The sequence below is a fragment of the Periophthalmus magnuspinnatus genome, chromosome 19 (assembly GCF_009829125.3).
Source record: "Periophthalmus magnuspinnatus isolate fPerMag1 chromosome 19, fPerMag1.2.pri, whole genome shotgun sequence".
Lineage (NCBI taxonomy): Eukaryota > Metazoa > Chordata > Actinopteri > Gobiiformes > Gobiidae > Periophthalmus > Periophthalmus magnuspinnatus.
In genome coordinates this window covers 21,856,724-21,877,982 of record NC_047144.1, presented here as the reverse complement: position 1 = coordinate 21,877,982, position 21,259 = coordinate 21,856,724, and the positions used below count along the sequence as shown (strand labels likewise).

General features: G+C 37.9%; 1 protein-coding gene across 1 annotated transcript in view; it reads right to left on the bottom strand.

Moving 5' to 3' along the window:
- Nucleotides 1–3,119: 3,119 nt before the first annotated feature.
- Nucleotides 3,120–21,259, bottom strand: part of LOC117386914 (ras-associating and dilute domain-containing protein-like) — a 51,002-nt gene continuing 32,862 nt past the window's right edge. The window contains exons 11-18 of the mRNA XM_055229782.1: nucleotides 16,544–16,808; nucleotides 13,507–13,679; nucleotides 12,486–12,630; nucleotides 10,334–10,494; nucleotides 8,762–9,083; nucleotides 7,617–7,771; nucleotides 6,413–6,552; nucleotides 3,120–3,244 (exon numbers count right to left, since the gene is read on the bottom strand). Of these exons, the coding sequence (XP_055085757.1) occupies nucleotides 3,151–3,244; nucleotides 6,413–6,552; nucleotides 7,617–7,771; nucleotides 8,762–9,083; nucleotides 10,334–10,494; nucleotides 12,486–12,630; nucleotides 13,507–13,679; nucleotides 16,544–16,808 (1,455 nt within the window). The 3' untranslated portion in view covers nucleotides 3,120–3,150. The remainder of the gene's footprint in view (nucleotides 3,245–6,412; nucleotides 6,553–7,616; nucleotides 7,772–8,761; nucleotides 9,084–10,333; nucleotides 10,495–12,485; nucleotides 12,631–13,506; nucleotides 13,680–16,543; nucleotides 16,809–21,259) is intronic.

Here is a 21,259-nt window from a genome sequence, read left to right as displayed (position 1 = left end):
ATAACCAGGTCCTGTACAACCGGGCCCCCAACAACCAGGTCCTGTACAACCGGGCCCCCAACATCCAGGTCCTGTACAACCGGGCCCCCAACATCCAGGTCCTGTACAACCGGGCCCCCAACAACCAGGCCCTGTACAATCGGGCCCCGAATAACCAGGCCATGAACAACCAGGTCCATTCTGTGCAGACCTTTAGACAGATTTTTATGCTGTCACCAGCATTATTTTTTATATTTATTTTGCTGATATTGTGTAACATTTAATCATTCAATCATTCTATTCATTCAATTATCATCAATTATTGTTTTAATTTTTTTTTTTATATATATATTTTTCTACATTTTTCTACTTTTCTACTTCTATTTAATAAACAATTTTCTATTGAAAATACGTGTCAGCTTTTTCTTTAATATGTGTGTGGTATTAAGTATGAATTGTATATCCGGGTAAAAGTAACTAAGTTATTTATTTAAGGCCTTATTGTTCAAGCAGTTTAAATAAGTGGCAGGTTCTGGTTCACCCAAATGAAAATCTTGGGTGGACCCGTGGTGGACCCGTGTTCACCCATGTCTTAAGATACGTCCAAACTTGGCTTTTGTTTAGTAAAAGTCTTCATTAATTACTGCAGAACTCTCCTTCACGTGGCCCGGGAGGATGAGCTTCAGGGGACAAAGGACCCGAAATGAGTCATGTCAACATGAGTAGCATAGTGGCGAAAACAAAAAAAAACCATTTAGTGCCCAACCATTCAAATTGCTGCACAATTAGTGATGTCTCATTTTTGCAGAAGCAGTTTAGTGGGCATTTGGAATTCCAGACAAATTTAATGGAAACTTTAATTCAAAACATTAATGGAAAAGAGCAAATGTTTTATAAGATACATGCATGATTATTTTACATTGTATTTATTATTATCTGCAATAAATGGAAAAAAGTCACATTTTTATATAGTGCTTTACATCAAGGAACCACTCACCCATTCACACACACACATCGCGCAGTAGAATAGAGTAGAATTCATTACAAGAACATATACAGTGAAATGACCCGTGCATTCAGCCTGTCCCTCTCTGTGCAAAGGCCTTGATGACCCTGTTCGTGATGTTCTCTCAGGATGGATGGGTCACTATCATGCACAACGGGATCGACGCTGTAGCAGAAGACATACAGGTATGTCTTAGATCACTCTTCATTTCTGCAGAATTTATTATAAATAATATATTATGGTATATACTCCCACCATCATTATATGTATATTTATGTGTGTGTGTGTTATATATACATATAATCGAGTCCTAATAAATACCACACGTCTTCTGGTGTAAGCACAAATATCTGCCCAAATGTGCTCCATTTTCATAGCCGACTTGATAAATGAGGGCCAGTGTGTCATATGGAATCTCCTGTCTCAGGCAGTGACCAACTACAGTGAGTGGCGCCTGCTCTACTTCCTGTCCTTCATGATGGTGAGCTTGTTCTTCATGTTCTTCAGTATCCTGGTGGAGAAGTACGCCGTGGTCCAGAAGAAGCAGATGGAGTCCACACAGCGCAGGCATCCCAAGACAAGAGGACACAATAAGGGTAAATCACATTTCTGCAAACACTACTGAATCAAGGTTTGCATCACATTTGAGAGAAAACTTTTTTACTGTGTTTTTTTTAATAATTTATTAATCTATTAAAGGAGCTGTAGTGTCTTGAAAAACAGAACTGGTTCATTTTAAACGGGTTTGCAGAGGTCCAAAGTTATTCCTCATTTACCTTATGCATTCTGAGCATTCTTTTGTCTCTATGGTGACACCACTAGGCCAACTTACACGTCAGATCTGTAAAGAAGTGAATTCGTTCACAGTAAGATTGCAAGTTTTTCAGGTTATATTTGACCAATTAAAAATAGATGAGCCTATTAGACAAAGCAGCATCTCCTTGGAGACAGGTAGGTGTCACAGTCACAAACTAGCTAGTAGTCTGTGACTGTTGATATTTGAAAGGGACCTGTTTAACAGCACAAATCAGCTCACCTGTTGCAGTTTCAGCTAAGACCGTTCTTTATTGTCAGATTGTGTTAAAACAAAGCTCAGATTAAAGTCTAACTTGAGTAAAAGCGCTTCAGACAGAGCAGTGCCTAGAGTTAGCATCACACCCTCAGGAAATGTTGATGACATCAGCTGCAAAGTATCAATCCAGGATATTTAGAGAGGTAATTATGGCAACTATGGAAGAGATGTAGCAAGGAGTTAAACACGACGGCACATTTGCTAGTGCGCGGCTTTTTGTGGGTTTGTAACAGCAGGATTTATTTAAATAAGAACAGACTGTAGAACACACAGCTTCAATTAAAGACGTAATTTACAGTAAGGCCTCATTGGTGAGAAATCAGGATACTCCATTTATATACCACAGTAAATGTGATATTCTGATTTTGGAAGTATTCTGACTTATAGGTACTGACTTATACAGGATTCTGAAATCAGAATACTGTGTTTGTACATGGACACACATATAACCGGGGAACTGGAGTGCATGTATACACACACTATGCTAAAAATCTCTTGCTTTATTTGACAGAGGAGAGCTGTGAACCCTGAGACATCCACAAATAGAGAGGATGTCCAAGTCTGAGAAAAAGAGAAGCCCTCTACATCTGCAGCACAACATTTCTTTTAAAACATTTTATTCCCAGTTTTTAATAAATACAAATGTTCAAATCTTTTCATATTGTCAACGTAAAGCTTTTGTCACTTGTAGACTTACTCACAGTGGGAAGAGTAACCAAAACGTTTACTCAATAAGCGTACTGTTTCTTCAATAAAAAATATAACTCAAGGAGTTTAAGTATGCTGCTAGAAAAGTACTCTGAAAAGTAGAATTTATTTAAAAAGTTACTCAAGTAGTAGTAGTAAATGTAACTAACGTAATGTACTACCCACCTCTGTCCATATGCATTTAAAATGTAGAAAGAAGTAAACCTAAAGAGAATGAGAAAGTGAAGGTGTGTCTAAACTTTTGACTGTATATTTTTTGTAATCATAACCACACACAGATGTAAAAACACTTTTATTAACATTCATACACACATTTATAAACATTCATAATTGATATACAGAAATCCATATTCTCTCCCAGCTGCCTGTCCTATCTCCACATACATCAGTTCTGAGTGTGCAAAGCTTTGGTCCTCCGCTCAGCCCGGGCCACCAGCAGCCTCACCCTTTCACCTGATGTTTGGATCAGCTCCTTCCCACTGAAAAACAAAACAAATTGATCACATTTTTGTTATAAATACACATAATTTGATATTTACTACTCTTACTATTGAGAATGTGCTCTTTAGAAAGTAGTGCTGACCTAAACCAGAACTAGTGTTGGACACATGCAAAATATCCAAGGTGACTGTGGAACTTTTCTGGCAGGGATGGTAAATGGTCACTTTATTATCCAGAGCTTTTCCACCTTCAGGGGAAAAGCTCTTTACATCAAGGAACCACACACACACATACACCAGTGTACGCACACACTGGGGGCGAGGTGTGTCAAGTGACTTGCCCAAGAACACAACGGCAGCATTCATCTGTGGAATCGCACGCCAAACCTGTGGGTCAGTGGATATAACCTCCAGCCTTTGGATCTGAGGGCGAACTCTCTACCAACTGAGCTACTATATTTATTTGAACAATATATTACACTCAGGCCCAGCCTATAAACAGACTAAGCAGCTGCTCAGGGCCCCGAGGGGCCCCAACAGCCCAGACATTTATATTGAAAATAATGATTGGAAAGTTGTTGTTTTTTTCATGTGTTTATACTAGTCTAAATATCCCTTTTAAACGATTAGATGTGTGCTATTTCCAGTACATAAATATGTTCTGCCTACATGAGTTTTTTATTCAGGCCAGGTGCACTCTGGGAACGCTGAGGCAGCAGAGGGACATTTGAATGGGTGTTTTACAGACTTTTACAGACTAATAGACTAAAAGTTAGTCAAGTTTATCTAAAGTCCGGGACAATGCATGAAGAGCCCAGACGAAGATCGTTTTCAGAGAAGACTCGAAATATGTCCCCACTTTACATCAGTGGACCTGCAGATAAAACAGTGAAGCTGGACGTGTGTAATTCTGCAGACAGGACACACCTCAGAGGGACAGAGGACAGACAGGACACACCTCAGAGGGACAGAGGACAGACAGGACACACCTCAGAGACATGAGGACAGACAGGACACACCTCAGAGGGACAGAGGACAGACAGGACACACCTCAGAGACATGAGGACAGACAGGACACACCTCAGAGGGACAGAGGACAGACAGGACACACCTCAGAGACATGAGGACAGCAGGTGAGTCTGTTTATTACACTGTCTGTTTGTGGTTGTGTCTGTGCTCATGCTCATTCAGGAATACAACTGCAAGTTGTTGAATACTCGCTGATACTGAGTAAAATGGAGTAAAACCGTTTCCAGACATTATTTTAAGTAGTAAAGCTAATTAATTTCATGGGATTTTTAGAGTATAGCCACTTTTCATCTTAGAATTCTTATCTACTGAAATCACTGTAGTTATGTATAATTCCAGTATAATTACTTTGGATAAGCGTCTGGCTTTAGTATTTACCACTTCCTCTGCAGACTGTGCTCCGCGCTAACATGCTAACTGCTAACATGCTAACTGCTAACGCGCCACTCTTAGCATAACAGTGACTGTTTTGTTACTTTTACCACGGTCACATTTTGACATGTTCATGCTGTACGTCTTTTAAAAGGTCTGAACCCGCTAAATGTGTTTGTCAATTATAATAAGTTACAATGCAGCACAAGCAAATTAAGAGCCACTTAGCAACATTAGCATGCTACTATTGTAAACACAAGCACTGCGCTGATCCTCTGTGAAATATAAAAACCTTTAGAGTCCTAAATATTTGTATATTTCCTGTGACAGTCACATGTGTCACAGCTTAATGTGCAGAACAGCGAATGTGCAGCTTTATGTCCATAGCTGATCTGTGGAGAGATGAGCTGTGAGTCAAACAAGAGGCAGCACAGATACAGTGGTATCGACAGCCCATTGATGAGTACGAGTACTGGCACTCGATACTGGCATCAGTATCTGTGCATCCTACTCATTAATATGTGCATTTATGTGAAATCACAGCATCCAAACCCTCACAATAAACATAAAAATGATGTGATCTTAAAATCTTCTCTAATTTAATGTTCAGTCCAAATGATCTGATGATTATAAATCTGATGTTATGTCCAGACTGATTCACTACTTTGTACTTCTTGAGTGATATGATTTTGAAGTAAGTGTACCTCTCATTAAGTACATCATTGGCTGCTTTATCCAATTCTGCATTTTATGACATAAAGAGTTGATAAATGTGAGCCCACTTTAGTCAAATGGAACACATTAAAATGCACCAGAAACAAACAAAAAAAATGGCCAGAATTTAAAATGTCTTTGGCAGACTCCCCTTCCTCACATGTTTATACTGTTAAACTTATAGACTTTAGAATACCACTAGAATTTTCAGTCTTTTTATAAGTGGCTGTGATGATGTCTGAATGTTGTCAAATATGAATGTGGCACTGAAGTGGACAGGGCCCCGAGAACAAATTCAGCTTGGGGCCCCCTAAAGACTAGGGCCCTGATTACACTTCAGAATACATTATCATGACAGGCCTAGTAGCAGTAAACTTGTCTATCATGCATTTCTTCAATTACAGGTATTACCCAGGATTTTGATGAAATAATAAATAAAATACATTGAAAAACTTACATTGTTATTATGATCAGGGTCACCTCTCCACAGGTCTGACCTGTAACTTGGCCTGTGCTGGCTCCATGGAGATAGACATGTTTACTGTCATACCAAATTAAAAATAGTATAATTTATTGTAGAAGTTGATATTAAGTCTTTTTAGAGATGAGAGTACAAATTGTTCTACATTGTGCTCAGAATCCACTGGCCATATCAGGGCTGTATAAACTATGGCACCCATTTTTGTTCTGGTGAAATGGCAAATTTAAGTAATTCTATAACTAATCCCTCAATAACATCACACTTCATTATGGTACAAGCCTTAAGACAATGGTTCTGTCAAAACTTCGCATATGTTTCTATATGAACTGTCCAACTCTCTACTAAACAAAAAGTAAAAGGAGCTATAAACTTAAAAACTACAGCTTCATGGCATCACAAGGTGGAACAGAGTATTTTGAGCTTTGGTGATGCAGACAGACTAATAATAAAAGCATTACTCAAACATGTATGACTGAAACAAGACACAAATACAGGTATGTTTTTAAATTAAGTAACATTATACCATGGCTTAAAGCTCACAATAATCCATTTTGCGTGATATAGGACCTTCAAGTGACTGCCCACAGCTTTCCCTAGTGTCCCTTACTGACCCATGGTAGTCCACTCCCAGCAGACTGACTCCGTTGACGGCCAGGATCCTGTCTCCAGGGGCCAGCCTCTCAGTGCGAGCAGCCGGGGAGTCTGGAAGCACCGCACTGATGAAGAGGCCACTCGTTTTCACCGGTGCGTCCTGCAATGTACACAGACCACTTCAGTGACAGAGCGCGTGTACAAAGGGCCGTAACGTTAGAATACTTGAAATTCTTCTTACTGTGAGTGAACTTAACAAGTAGTAGTAATCACTGCTTGTTGGATTTCTAGAGTGCTGTAATTATAAAGGTGCACTGTGTAGCTTTTCTAGTGGAGGGTGCACCACTAACTTGTCTCCATGGAGTAGGGCTGAAAGATTCATCGCATTTAAATCGAAACCACAATTTGAGTGGACGCAATTAGCAAATCACAAAGGCTCCAGTTTTTGAAGTACCACAAATAACAAAATGCCTCGTCTTATTCAACAAACTGCTGACCCTGTAGTTTAGATCTGCACAAAACTTCTGTGTCTTTTTGTCAATTCTTCTGGACATGTTTAAAATGTGAACTTTGAACAGAATCCTATTATTAAACTACAAATTGCGAGACTAATCATAATCTTAAAGTGCTTGTTAGAAACATCAATTATATATTTTGCCCAAAATCATGTGGAGCTGTTATAGCTTTACTGAAAATGCTCCACAGTATGGCATTAAACTTGTGTATGACGAGGATGTAATGTCACCAGGTCAAGTTACAGCTCGAATATGTGGAGAGGCTTTTTAATATATTTTTTAGACATAAAAAATGTAATAAATGCAGGATAAATACATTTAATTCCACACTTCGGAGCAGCACTTTGGAACCTACTTTGTTTATGAAATGTGCTATATAAATAAAGTAAATTGGATTGAAAAACTCCAGGTAGAGCATTAACATTTTCCAGACAGCAGGTGGCAGACCCTCTACCAGAAAAGTTACAGTGTGGGGAGTTATACATGTCAGTGCATTTACAAATAAATTCTCAAATGAGGAATTACTAAGAACTGTATGGGCTTTAAAAAAAATGGTAAATTAACTGTATGTAAGACCTATGTTCCCAGATATGAAGTAGATTATGTTTAAATCAAATATATCTTATAGTGAGAATTTAAAAAAATGTAATGGGGGTTAAACGTGATAGTTACAGCCTAAAAATCCCATAATAAAACGTCTGCTCCTCACCCACGTGTCGACCAGGGCCAGCCCGATGCCCCGCTCTCCTCGCTGCAGCTCCAGACTGAACACCTCCTGGTTGTTGTTCTCATGGTCCTCCTCTTCTTCCTCCTGCAGCTCCACCACAGTTTTGAGCTCAGTGAGGTCCTCACACACTGACACACCTGTGACAAAAAGAAAGGTTTTTAATGTGAGACTTAACACCTAAACAGCACACAGTCAGTTTTTGAACATAAAGCTGTACATTTACCTAACTTACGCTAAAAATGCTAAAAAACTAGGACTTGGATCAGAAGATAATGCTATTAAAATGCCATATATGTTGCAAAAAAAACCCCTAAAAAACTGTTGATTTAGTGTTGGGTTCCATTTTACAGACAGAAAGGGATCCATCTATTAAACTGAGGGGTATAAAACTGTACATTTACGTAGTTTACATAGAGAAATGCCAAAAAACTAGGACTAGGATCAGAAGATAATGCTATTAAAATGCCATATACATTACAAAATTAACTGCTAACACATGACATTAAGATTATTGTTTTGAGAATGGTTTATTCACCAAAAACAATGTATTAAGCTGTTTAATACGTTTCATATATCATCACTATGCAATCCCGCTAATGAAACTACTGCACATCACATCAGGTTTGTCAAGTTGTAGTGTGTTGTTTTCTATCGTGCTTTTGTATACTTGAAGGACGGAGGCTTGTGGGTGAAGCGTTGGACAGAATCGTACTGCTAACCTTAAGGAGGGTTCAAAAAGGGATGAAATAAAACCTCTTCAGGCATAGTTTTTGATGAGGGAACAATGTTATAACATGGCAGAAACCTCCAAATAATCACATGTTTGAATAATACTACTTCTTTAAGCTTTCAGTTCACACATTTTAAGAACATATGAGGAGTTTTCATGTTGTTTTTTTCTAATTATGATATGGGTGTTTCCATTTCAACCCTGGTGTCGACTTGGTTTGGCCCTAATTTTGATATATATCATAGTTTTACATCAGTTAAGTGGCAGTTTCTGGGAAAAAAAAAAAAGTAATGCTTGATTTAATAGTAATTGCATAATATATATATTGAAATATATATGCTGCCCTCTGCTGGCCACTCAAGGCATTTGCAACTACACCAATTTACATACAAATTACCTTCTTTGTGTATATCTCCATTAGATATCCATAGATCGGTCTCGTTGTTCTTCAGCTGCTGTGAACGGTCAATGTGGTGACCGTCGCGAGGTGAGCGGGGGCTAGTAGGAGGGGTCAGCAGACTGGGGGAGGAGCCTGCAGCAGCTTGCGTCGTGGCGTCTCGGTCTTCGTCCCGTTGCTGGTTTTGGAGCTCCAGATGTTGTAGTTTTTGTGCCAGCCGTTGTGCGCCGCAGGAGTTGTAGTTGTAGTTGGCAGCGGGTGAGGAAGCGGGGGAAGGGGGAGGGGTGCTGCTGGTAGTTTGGAGGTGGGATTTTGGAGGAGCCTAATAAAAGACAAATATTAAATATGTTGTTCTGATGAAATAAACCAAACCAAACATAGCTTTTACTATTATTTAAACTGACAATTTTAATCAGTCAACATCACCACATTCCACTCAGTCATACCCACTGACCCACAGGTTGATGTGATTTCAGCTCCCACAGATGTTATTGTTGTGTCCTTGAGCTTGACCCCTCACCCTTGCGCACTGGTGTAAAAGTGTGTTTGTGTGTGTGTGTGTGTTTGTAAAGCGCTTTGAAGGTAGAAAAATCCTATATAAATGTGACTATTTATGATCATCCAAAGCAGAATGAGCCTCAACACCAGTTTCTGTGCTGAAATTCAGTTGGTTTAAACCTAAAAAGACTCTCTCTGATCTGAAAAGTCATTACCTAAACTCCAGCAGCTGCAGCCAATCATGAATCAGTGCTAGTGCAGCCTCTGCAGCTCAGTGAGTGAATTCTGGAGGTTCTGAGTTTTCACATGAGGCCTGTCCATAAACTGAGAATGAGAAACACTCGTATGCGTCCTCTATCTGCAGGTTAAAGTTCTGAAAACCCAGGTTCCCAAGAGTGCAGTTTACATACAGTTCATTTAATCCTGCTGAGCAAATTTAAAATCTTTAGACCAAACCTTGATTTAACAAAAATACATTCCAAATCTAACTGAATATTTTCCTTTCTCCGTTGATTTTGGATTATGTTTTGACAGTGGCTCTGTGTGTGCGATTGGACGATGGCGTAACACTCCAGTCTGTGGGAAAAACATCATAACCTCACAACATATTTTTATTTGAGTTTCATAAAAACAAACCTGTAACAACATCCCCTCCTCGTTTACACGCTCAGTGCTCAATGTTTCCACACTAATGTTTATCTGTCACTGCAGATGTCAGACTGTACTGTGTGGATTAGAGTAAATGTTACAACTGTGGTACATGTGTGACTGATGAGATGTAAGATTCATTGAGTCATAATGCAGTTTCAATGTACTTTACTTACTCTTCAGACTAGTAAGTAAGTAATAATAAAAGCAATTGAAGTCCCTATAACAGATTTTTCCCATGTATTTGAGCAAAATGTGCCTTGCCCCAGTACAGATATATTGTATAAGCAGCTCTTGAGGTCAAAATGTACAGCTAAAAATCAGGTACAACCCCTTTTAAATAACATTTTCTCATCTTCTTTATAGATACTGCATGTATTGTAATGTAGTGTGAATACTTGAGAATGCCTGAGTTGTTCCATGTACCTGCTCCTCACTGGTCTCACACGTGTTACAGATGAAGAGGCTGAGCTCCTCCAGCTGCCCCCACAGACCGCTCTCAGTCACAGGGGTCTCCAAGTAGAAGTGGTACCCCCCGTCAGGCAGGACCAACGGGTGCTGAGTGTCGAAACTCTCCAATATGTCACCTGACAAGCAAGAATAAAAGATTAGGCTGTGTGCGACGTAAAAACACTCACGAGGTGCTCAAGAAAACTGTTTCACAAAATGATCTGGAGCTTATAACACACGACTTTGTGTCCTCATGTTTAGATTGTTGTAACAGTTTCTTTTCTTGTCTAAACAAAAAGGAGCTGTCTCGTCTACTGCTGGTCCTTGCACCAAGAGAAGAGTTCATATCACTCCTGCTCTCAAAGATCTTCACTGGCCCGTGGTCTCCTACCAGATACAGTTTATAACTCTAGTAATTCTCAATCACCAGTTCTCTCATAATAATTCCAGTACTTTTATAGTAATTCTAGTTGTATTATAATAATTCCAGTTCTCTCATAATAATTCCTTTTTTTAATAGTAATTCCAGTTTTCTTATACTTATGCTCTGTGCAATTTCTTGGTGGAGTTTTTACCACCTAAATGTCTCCATGGCGACAATTAATATGTTATTGCATTGGTCGGGATTTTTCACTGTACGGCATTAAAATTCTCTATCCCTGGAGACGAGATGGAAGTGCCACAAGGCCTACAGACATTTATTTTCTCAGTAAGAATGTGATGATTTTTAGCAATAGGAACATCTGTAACTCAATAAATTCAAGATACATAAGTTTAGTGCCATATTATGAAACACTCCAGGAAATGCAATATCATCTCCATGGAGACAAGCAGGTGACAAACCACCCCTCCCCAACTGAAATATTAAAGCTGAACTAAGTAACTTTCAGCAATAGAGCTCCCCCTGCAGCTTTTTTATGAGAATACACTGCCAGCGAACATACTTTTTTTTTCTTTTTTATTGAAATAAGGCAGTATTATGGAAGCCCGTTTCCGCCATGAAAAAAAAAATAAAAGCCCCACAGAAAGTCGAAATTACGAGTTTTAAACTCGTAATTATGAGTTTAAAACTCGTAATTATGAGTTTAAAACTCGTAATTACGAGTTTAAAACTCGTAATTTCGACTTTTAAAACTACTAATTATGAGTTTAAAACTCGTAATTAGGACTTTTAAAAGTATGAATTATGAGTTTATAACTCGTAATTTTGGGAATGTAACATTTACAAAAAGTGAACCTCATCAATTTTGATTAAATGAATTTGGTATTTTAATAATTTCCTCAATAAACCAGCGGGGTTGTGACCAGCTGGCACTCTGCTCAGACCAGGAAAACGAGCGCTCACAGACACAGAGCACAGCTCATGAGTGGTCAGAACAGCACTCAGGGCCCACTGATTTGTTCAAGACGCCAGAAACTTTACTGGAGCTTAATTTATTCATTTTTTAAAAGTATGTAGGTGATAAACATAACAGTCCTCCTCCTGTCTCCTCTGCTCTGTACACTCAGTTGCAGTGTGCTACAAGCTCAATTAAGACTTTAAAAGTTCTAATTACGAGTTTTAAACTCATAATTAGTAGTTTTAAAACTCATAATTACGAGTTTTAAACTCATAATTAGTAGTTTTAAAAGTCGAAATTACGAGTTTTAAACTCGTAATTACGAGTTTTAAACTCATAATTACGAGTTTTAAACTCATAATTACGAGTTTTAAACTCATAATTACGAGTTTTAAACTCATAATTACGAGTTTAAAACTCGTAATTTCGACTTTCTGTGGGGCTTTTATTTTTTTTTTCATGGCGGAAACGGGCTTCCATACAGTATAATCAAAATCAGAAACATATAAAATCGCCAAATATATAAAAAAGTCCCAGGTTTTCCCACTCTTCAAGTCGATGTCTGCCATTTTCTGCAATGCTGGTTTTCCTCCCAGAAACCGCAGAGAGAAAATATATATTAACCATCGCTGAGTCGTCAAATGAAGTAAAAATATAAATAAGATGAACTATACACTAAAATATTACTATGACTTTTCTTTATCTGAAGTTTGTGTTTTTTCAGGTTTGAGCCCTGGTACGAGCTAAATATAAAAGAGGTAATGTTGTGAGTGTTGTGTGTCTCTTACGCGTGTCCAGAGCGGCGTCCTGGTCCGGGGCCGAGGGGCTCCATGTGCTCCGGGGGTGGGACAGGGGGCGGTAAAGGCTCAGCAGGTGGTGCAGCTGTGCGGGATGCAGAGAGGGGTAGAGGGAGCGCAGGGAGGACCAACACGTCTGCACAAACAACAGGTGTCCATGGGTTTCCACAACATGAAAGATTAGTTTAAATAGTTAATCACCATGATAACCGTCCTAAACTATTATATCTTTTGAATGGGGGGAAAAAACTCCTCAAAATGTTGCATATAATTGAAAATTGGGTAAAATTTGTAAAAAAAACAACAAAAAAAAACAAAACAGCCAAAATAGGTAGTACTGTAATGGTTGTGTTACAGAAAGTAGGTTGACTTTCAAGTAGGACATCTGAGGTTAATAATAATAATAATAATACAAAATTAATTAATAAAATAATAATACAAACATAATAATTAATTAATAATACAATTTTTTTTCCCTTCCTTCCTTTTTTCATATTAATGATTTGTTGCACATCTACATAGACGAGGTGGGTGCAGTGTCTTGTCCGAGGACACAAACTTTGGGTGCGCTCTCAAATAGTACAGACAGATTACAGATTTGATGATAAAACTAGATACTCATTTGAATAGGTATCAATACTGGAAAAAAAAAACATTTATAAAACACAGCCAGAGTACTTTTTGATTGTTATGCTCTAACTGATATAGTGAATTATTATTACCTCATGATAATATTTATAGAAACTGTATGTAGCCTGCGCTCTTAAAAAAAAAAAGAGTTAAAAAAAAAAAAAAAAAAAAAGGTATTACAATCACAATGGACCTGAGTGCCTTAACCTGCAGATAGAGTTCACACACAAGTTTTTCTCATTCTCAGTATATGAACATGGCTAGTACCTTCAACAAACTCACTCCTGATTGGCTCTTTGGTTGCTATGATACACACACACACGCTGGAGCTGAACTCCCGTCCACTTCTATATAAAATGTGTCAGGTAGCGTAGAGTCTAACCTTGAGTAGCGTCTTGCGGGGGGTGGCGAGCAGGTTGAGGGCCCCTGACAGTTTTATGGTCTGCTCTAGGGCCAGTTCTCCCAGGCCCCGCTCCTGAGCCCAGTCCAGGATCAGGTCTAGACTGGCCCTCAGGTGCACCCCACGGGACCACTGGTAGAAACCCTCCTCCGAACCTGAACGCGTCACAAAACACACATTTTACCTTTGAATCAACAAACTAGGGCTGTATTACATTGGAAAAATTTGCGATATGACCATTAAGAACTGCAGTATTGATATTATTGCAATATTTTAATGTACTTTTCAACTCAAAGTAAAAAAAACAAACAAACATGCTTTAATTCAATAGTGGCATTTTGATCTTAATAAGGAAACTTTTTAATAAAATCAGCTTTATTTAACATATTCTTTTGAAATAAACTGCACATTTTTGTCAGATGGAAAACCTTGGTGTTACTGCGATATGTTGAGTATGTTGCAACATCGAGTATTGGGTTCATAGTATTCACAATGCACATGTTTATTGAATTAAAAGAGCATTTTTAAGTGTAACTTTTCTTTTCAGAAATGTCACTGCTTTGCCTAGTATGTCCCTCAGTATGACATTAAACTTGCATTCACCAAATCACAGTTTTTTGGTTATTTTTTATTGTTATCACCTCCCCACAGATCTGACGTGTAACTTGTCTGTCTGCTTGTTTCCATGGAGATGGATTTAATGTGATAGTGTGGGACATTACAAGCAATGTCTCCAAACAGAAAGCAATATCTCCAAAACAGAAACAGAAACAAACAGAAAAGTTTAAAGACACTTTAATTTGCACAGGTCCAGAAATCTGAATAAGAAAGCTGCAGTTCAGTTTATCACCAGTAGAGAGCGACATCATCACAAAAACAGCTGGGGACTCACAGCACAACAGCCATGAGTTTGTCATTCATAGACTTTTAGTAAATCATATTTCTTGAATCATATACAGAACATTTACATTAGAAATAGCTTGTTTTTCTATTTTTGAGTGAATGGCTAAACAAGAAGTGTGCAGTACATTTACTTCATTACATTAACTTGAGTAACTTTTTAAAGAAATTGTACTTTTCAGAGTACTTTTCTAGCAGCATAATTTTACTCCTACTTGAGTAATGTTTTTTATTGAAGTTTTGGTTCCTCTTCTCTCTTCTCTTAATTGACAATATGAAAAGTAAATTTAAAACGTATTTTTTGTATGATTTAAGGGGTTATTTTACCATGTTCACTGTAACAGTTTTTGAGTTCAAACTTCGGCTTTGAGCGAGACAAAAATAAATACACAAAATCCATAAAAAAGAAGAAGAAATGAATTCATATTGCACCTGTGTCACCAAAATATGTATCTTTTTTTTTTTTTTTAATCAATATCACTACGTTTACACTTAGAATTAATTAATAACTCTTGTGTGAAATACTTTTACTTTTTTACTCTTAAAGTAAATTCTTAAACAAGTACTTCTGTACTTTTAAGTAGATATTTTCATGTGATACTTTTACTTTTATGACCTCTGTATCTGTAACAAAATACTTCAGAGTAGAGTACTTCACCCATCACTGCTTATGAGTAAAACGAAAGACAAAACTGAACAGAGAAAACGAACATATTTCTGCAGAATCAACAAAGGGAAGAACTAGACTTGTGCCTGGGTGATACGAGTGAGAGGATGTGATGCTCTATGGTTTTGTTACACACCCTCCTGCATTCAAACAGAAGGAAACAGTCCCTGGCAGTAGGTTTACACACCGAATAATCACTCTTTGACCTTACAGTATTGTACATGATTATTACAGGAGGATGACACATGTACAGGGTTAGGTATCTCGTATAGACAGAGCTTTAGGTCAAAATGATTCTGCTGTGTACTGTCTGCAGCTAACTATATCTCATTATAAGTGTGCTATTGTCCATTTGATCCTTTGCAGCTGATGTCATCAACAATCCCTGGGTAGAGTGATGCTAACTGAAGCCACTACTCTGTCTGAAGCTCTGTTACTTCAATCTGAGCTTTAATTTAACACAATCTGACCATAAAGCGCGGAGTTAGCTGGTCACTACAACAGGTGAGCTGAGACATGTTTGTGTCGTTAAATAAGTCTCTCACACATAAAATTACAGCCCCAAACTAATTAGCGCTAACTTGACAAACTCACCTTTATTTTGAAAATCTACCACCTAAACAGGAAACCGTGAACACTTGTACTGATCAGACTACCTAAAATGTGATGTTTAAATCTACTTTGTATTTTTTCTTGAGTTTTCAGAATAACCTTTTCTAATTGTTCTGGCAGTGTTTGCTAATGTGCGCATTGTGTCACCATTGTAACTGCTGAAGATCCCACCACAGAGATACATGTACGACACCCTCAGCTTTATGTCACTGCAGTATCAAGAAGAAGTATCAATAATCAGGAAGTGCGCATTAGTATGAGTTGTTGTTCTTAGCATTACTGTGACGGCAAAACTCTGCACTGGTTTCTGAAAGTTAAGGAAAAACTCTTATAAACTCATCGCTGTGAGGAATTAGGATGGTCTGAGTGTGGTATTACTTAATCAGACTGTCGAGATGGTGGACAAGTTGGTGATTTTCCAGGTACAACAACAATATCTCCATGGAAAATAGAAGATTACGGACCCTTCACGTGAAAAGTTACATCGTGCCTTGATGCTATGAGCTGTACGTGTAAACTGGGTTCGTGTGACATCAAAACGTTCGAGTATTCTATAGTGGAATTTGGATTTGTTGACCTGGTTTATGGTTAATATCTCTGTAATGATTGGGCTTAAGTTCGACGTCTTCTCAGTATAAAAAAAAAAAAATGTCAGTATAAAAAAAAACTAAAAGGAAGCTAATCCCAAACAAATAATTATAAGGTTCAACATTTGTAGATCATACGTTTGTAGATTTCTTTCAAAAAATAGTGAATCTCCTGTAGAGTTATACAACCTCCTGAAATTATGAAATCATCAAATTCTATAACGTGAATGCAACCTCTAAAAACTGTCCTTACCTCTCTCCATGAGTGAGTTGAAGAGGGACGCGTTGATAAAGTAGAAGAGATATCCGACGAGCTGGGCTGAGATCTCCGGGTGCAGCTGACAGGTCTGGAGCAGTCTCCAGGTTTGGTTGAGCACCTCCACCACCTTCTGGACCTCCTCAGGGGCACGGAGAGGAGGACTACCCAGGACCGGAGAGCCGTCTGTGGGGTCAGGAGTGTCGGGACTCCTCCTGAATGGGTTACAGTCCAGAACATCCGGCAGAAGAGGGTACAACACCTGGAGAGAGGATTGTAGTGAATAATTAGGATGTGCAGAATGCATAAAGTGAGGGAAGAATAACTTTTTCACCTCTGGAAACCGTTTAAAATGAACTAGTTCTGTTTTTCACTTTTGCAAGACCTCGAACCTCGAAAAAGTGGATTTTAATGTATCACTTAGAAATGATTATTTAAAATTCATATCACATCAAATGTGTATGTTACAGGCAAAGTTTATAATCAGACATCCCTGTACATTGTGTAGAGTGAATATGCATCTACAGAATGTGTCATTTCTACAATTAATCATTATTCTGAGTCTTGACATATAGTATGTCTAAAGGCACGAAGGCAAAGTACAGAATATTGATTAATTTCCTACTTTGCCTGGTCATCTTCTATAGAATGTCAAGGGATTTAGGCAAAATAGAGAATCTCTGGCAAAGTATAGCCAACTATTTCAGGATGCAAATACATAATAACTCACCAAAAGTTAAATTTTATGCTTAGTCTTACCTTAGCTTGATTATAATTTTGATGTCTGAGTCATTGTTTTGGATGAGAGCTTGTTCTGTTTTCCAAAAATCTCTATCAACTCATTATAATTGTTTTCTTAGTTTAGATTTTTTTAGGCAGCACAAACTAGAACGTGACGTCATCCTCCTGAACGATCAACTATAATGTACTTTGCCATGAAATATCCAAAAGGTAGTATAGGTTACATTTAGGCTTGATGAGGAGGTCTATAACGCACTCTTCACTTACAAATATAGTTTTTCTCCTTTAATTTGCATTAAAATCCAACAATGAAACCTGTCACATTTGCCTAGAGGATACACGGTGATTAAAGCAGTACAGTAAAGCACAATTTGACTTGGCACAATTAATCAAATCGCAATCAAATCTACAATTATTTAAAGCGGGTCAAGTTTTGTTTTGTTTTTAATGGAAGAATCTGGTTGTACTTGTAGTTTTAACTTCTACAAACATGTTCTCAAATGTAAAGAATTCTTGTATTAGTTTAGCAATTAATTCATTTTCTGTTTCTGTTGTTATTTAGTGCTCCTGGAGTTGTTTACAGTGTGCACTCTGAACACTTTTTAAACATAAATTGCTAATCTAAATACCATTATATTCCATCAACACTGCACGATTAAATAAATATGCAAAGTAGCGTAGAATACAGTAACACTCTGAGAATGCACTGCTCCTCCCAACACTGAAAAAGACAATTCCTGTGGGCCCTTTGAGGTCGGAAAACTTTACAGCCCAAACTTATTGATTTCTGAGGTAAAACAAATCATTTAACAGACAGCTCGAATGTCAGACCACCCAGACCTCAGCCCACGCCCTCCACTCACTGTTCACTCTGCAACGCACGGACAAGCACGACCGGAGAGTAGCAATCGCAAATACCAAAGACGTAATTGAGTACTGCATATTTTTGGGTAATTCGACTTTTTAACCCGTACTTGTACTTGTAATCGAGTATAATCGTAGCCATTTAATTGAAATTTCTTACATTTAAAGTCATAGGAGTTACTATAGCACCAAGTACCCGAGTAGAAGTACCAACCCATAGCTGTCTTACGTTTGTCTCTCTTCTCTGTACCTACAAACTCTCGTAACAGCATCGCCTGCTCTGATTGGACAGACAGGGTTTAATTAATCCAGTTTTGTATAAAGGGCTAATTCGAAATGCTAAAAAATGTTTAAAAAAGTAACTAACATGTTCTTCGAGTTGTATTTTTATGTGTAATTTATTATGTGAACATATTTAGATCACCATGTTACCTTTTATTGTTTTGAAAATGCCATATTCGCCAAAAGCAACATATTCAAATTAGTTTCACTTTCGTTTTCGTCACTCCCCTCCCCTTGCTCTCCACACTAAGTCACCCCCCCTTCAGAGCTGCTATCACCAACACAATCAGCACGCATCCCGCTAATGCAACTACTGCACATTGCATCAGGTTTGTGAAGTTGTAGTGTATTTTTTTGTATCATGCTTTTGTATCTTTATGAAAAATGGTCATGCAGGAGGATAATTAACTAAAAGGAGAGTTCGAAAAGGGCCCGGGAGAGATCACAAGATTACTCAAACACACATGGATGACATAAAAAAAACTCTCAGTGCACGTTTTTGATGAGGGAACAATGTTATAACGAGGTAGAAAGCTAAAAATTATATATATATTTTGCGTAATACCTCCTCTTTCAGTACAAATTTGGCAGCAGAACTTGTAATCGAGTAAATTTTTGTCCATATAACTGTACTTTTACTGCAGATATACACATTTTAGCAGTCTTTTTACCACTGCAGAAAATAATTAAATTTCAACATGCATTCTACTATTCAAAACTTCATGCTACTTTTGTTCACACAATGTTAGCTTTGTTCTGCCTACTTGTCACATTGCCTTCCTTTTCAATCTTCCGAGCCCAGTGCCAACCATAGAATTCTTAAAAGGCTGAGGATAAGTGGCGTGGGCTCCACATGGCACCAGTACAAGCCAGTGAGCAATGACTTCTGAAGGAATCCACCCAGAAAAGATCATGTTACAAGAGCGCTAAAGCTAAGACAGTCACACCAGACAATGGAAATGTTTATGAAGCCCGTGTTACAGTGACAGGCTGTGTTCATGCTCTAGAGTTTGATGAGCTCATAGTTTCAGACTCTATGGGAGAGTCACTGTTTTTGAAAGAAATCCCCAAACTTATAATTCACAAATGTTGAGCCGTATTAGGGCTGAATGAAAAAATAAATAATCTAAACTGTAATTTTTCTGACAAACGTTGTGATTGTGTTTAGTTTTGCGATTTGTTTTAACTCATTTTAAACATGTCCAGAAGAAAAGGGAAAAAACATCAATATAAATATACAAAAATCACATTTCAGAACACGTTTGTACAGATCTAAACTACAAGGTTAGAAGTTTTTTATGCAGAATAAGACCGGACTTTTTGTTGTTTGAAGAAATTATGATGCTTAAACTAACTGCAGCCTTTGGGATTTTCTAATTGTGCCGTTTCAAATTGCGATTTCAATTCAAATCCGGGTAATCTTGAAGCTGGTGTCATTATTTGTTTGGGATTGTCTCCACGAACTTGTCATATTATGGTTCAAGTCCTTTTAACTGACATCAACCATGGCTTTGCATTTGAATATTTGAATAGTAGCTCCATTTTCTGAAGCTACTGTGAAAAAATCATTTCACATTTGTTTATTTACACTGAGAGAGAAGACATTGAACTTTCTGCCAGTTTTTGTTTCATGTGGATAGGCCCAGTAATTACAGAGATACTAACCAATAAACCAGGTCTGAAATACGAGTTAAACGGCAATTCAAACCTATTTCCAGCTCAGTTTTAGGTTATTTGAAAATGTTATGTCACATGAACACAACTATTCCACTACAGAGTTGGTTCATTCAGCAAAAACATTGATTATAGGATGTCTGAAGTAAACAAAGCTGTATGAATAAGTGCATCTCTGACATGTCTGCAGATGGATTACGAGTCTCCGCCATCTTTTGTTTACTATGACCACAGTAATCCCGGAAACAATGGAGGAACTAGCGCATAGCAGCCACAAGTGTAAACACGGTTAGGAGTTCGTTCTTTGTGGTGTGAATTTGAATGTGCCCAAGTTGGATTATGGTAATTACAACGTATAAAGTCAGTTTCATAAGCCTAAAAATAGATGATACGACGGAGAAAGATAGAAAGATAGTTGGGTGATTATAACTATAAATAACGTGATAGAGATATAGTGCCTGAGCAGCTTGAACTCTCGCCTCACAGCAAGGTTTTTTTTTGCATGTTTGTGGTGATCAAGTGTAGCATTTTCATCTTTTTAACTTTCACAACTGACTATTACTCTCTCTGGAAATGGACAAAAATAAATGCCATACATTCCTTGTGACATGAAATGCATGTTAAAAGTCAAATTACTGCACACAACATAAAATCGAGGACATTTATTTATAGTTAAGGACATTTCAGGGCAACCATTGGGAGTTCATATCAATAGCGGATGTAACAAAAAGCTCAAAACCGTGGGTCATAGGTCAAACAAAGATAGGACAGAGATGAAAAGACAAGCTGTGACTGTTAACAAGCCTGTTTGAAATCTGAGAGTCTTGGTGCAGAGTGAGCCCTCCTCTCTCTGCGTCTGCGATCAATCTTTGTGACCAACAGTAAACACGATCACGATTCAAATTCCTCAAGTCATGTAGTGTGACATCCAAACATCTTAAGAGGAAAAAATAGTTTAGTGGACTTATCTGTATTGCACTTTTTCAGTTAGAGGTGGTTTAAATGCTGAAAAATACATGCATTCTTACTGTAAACGGGCTCACTTCTGCACAGATCTGACTCTTAACTAGGCCTGCATCTATCCATCACAATAGATATATTTACTGCAATGCTGTGAAAGAAGTACTGTAACATCCATGGGGGAAAATGTAT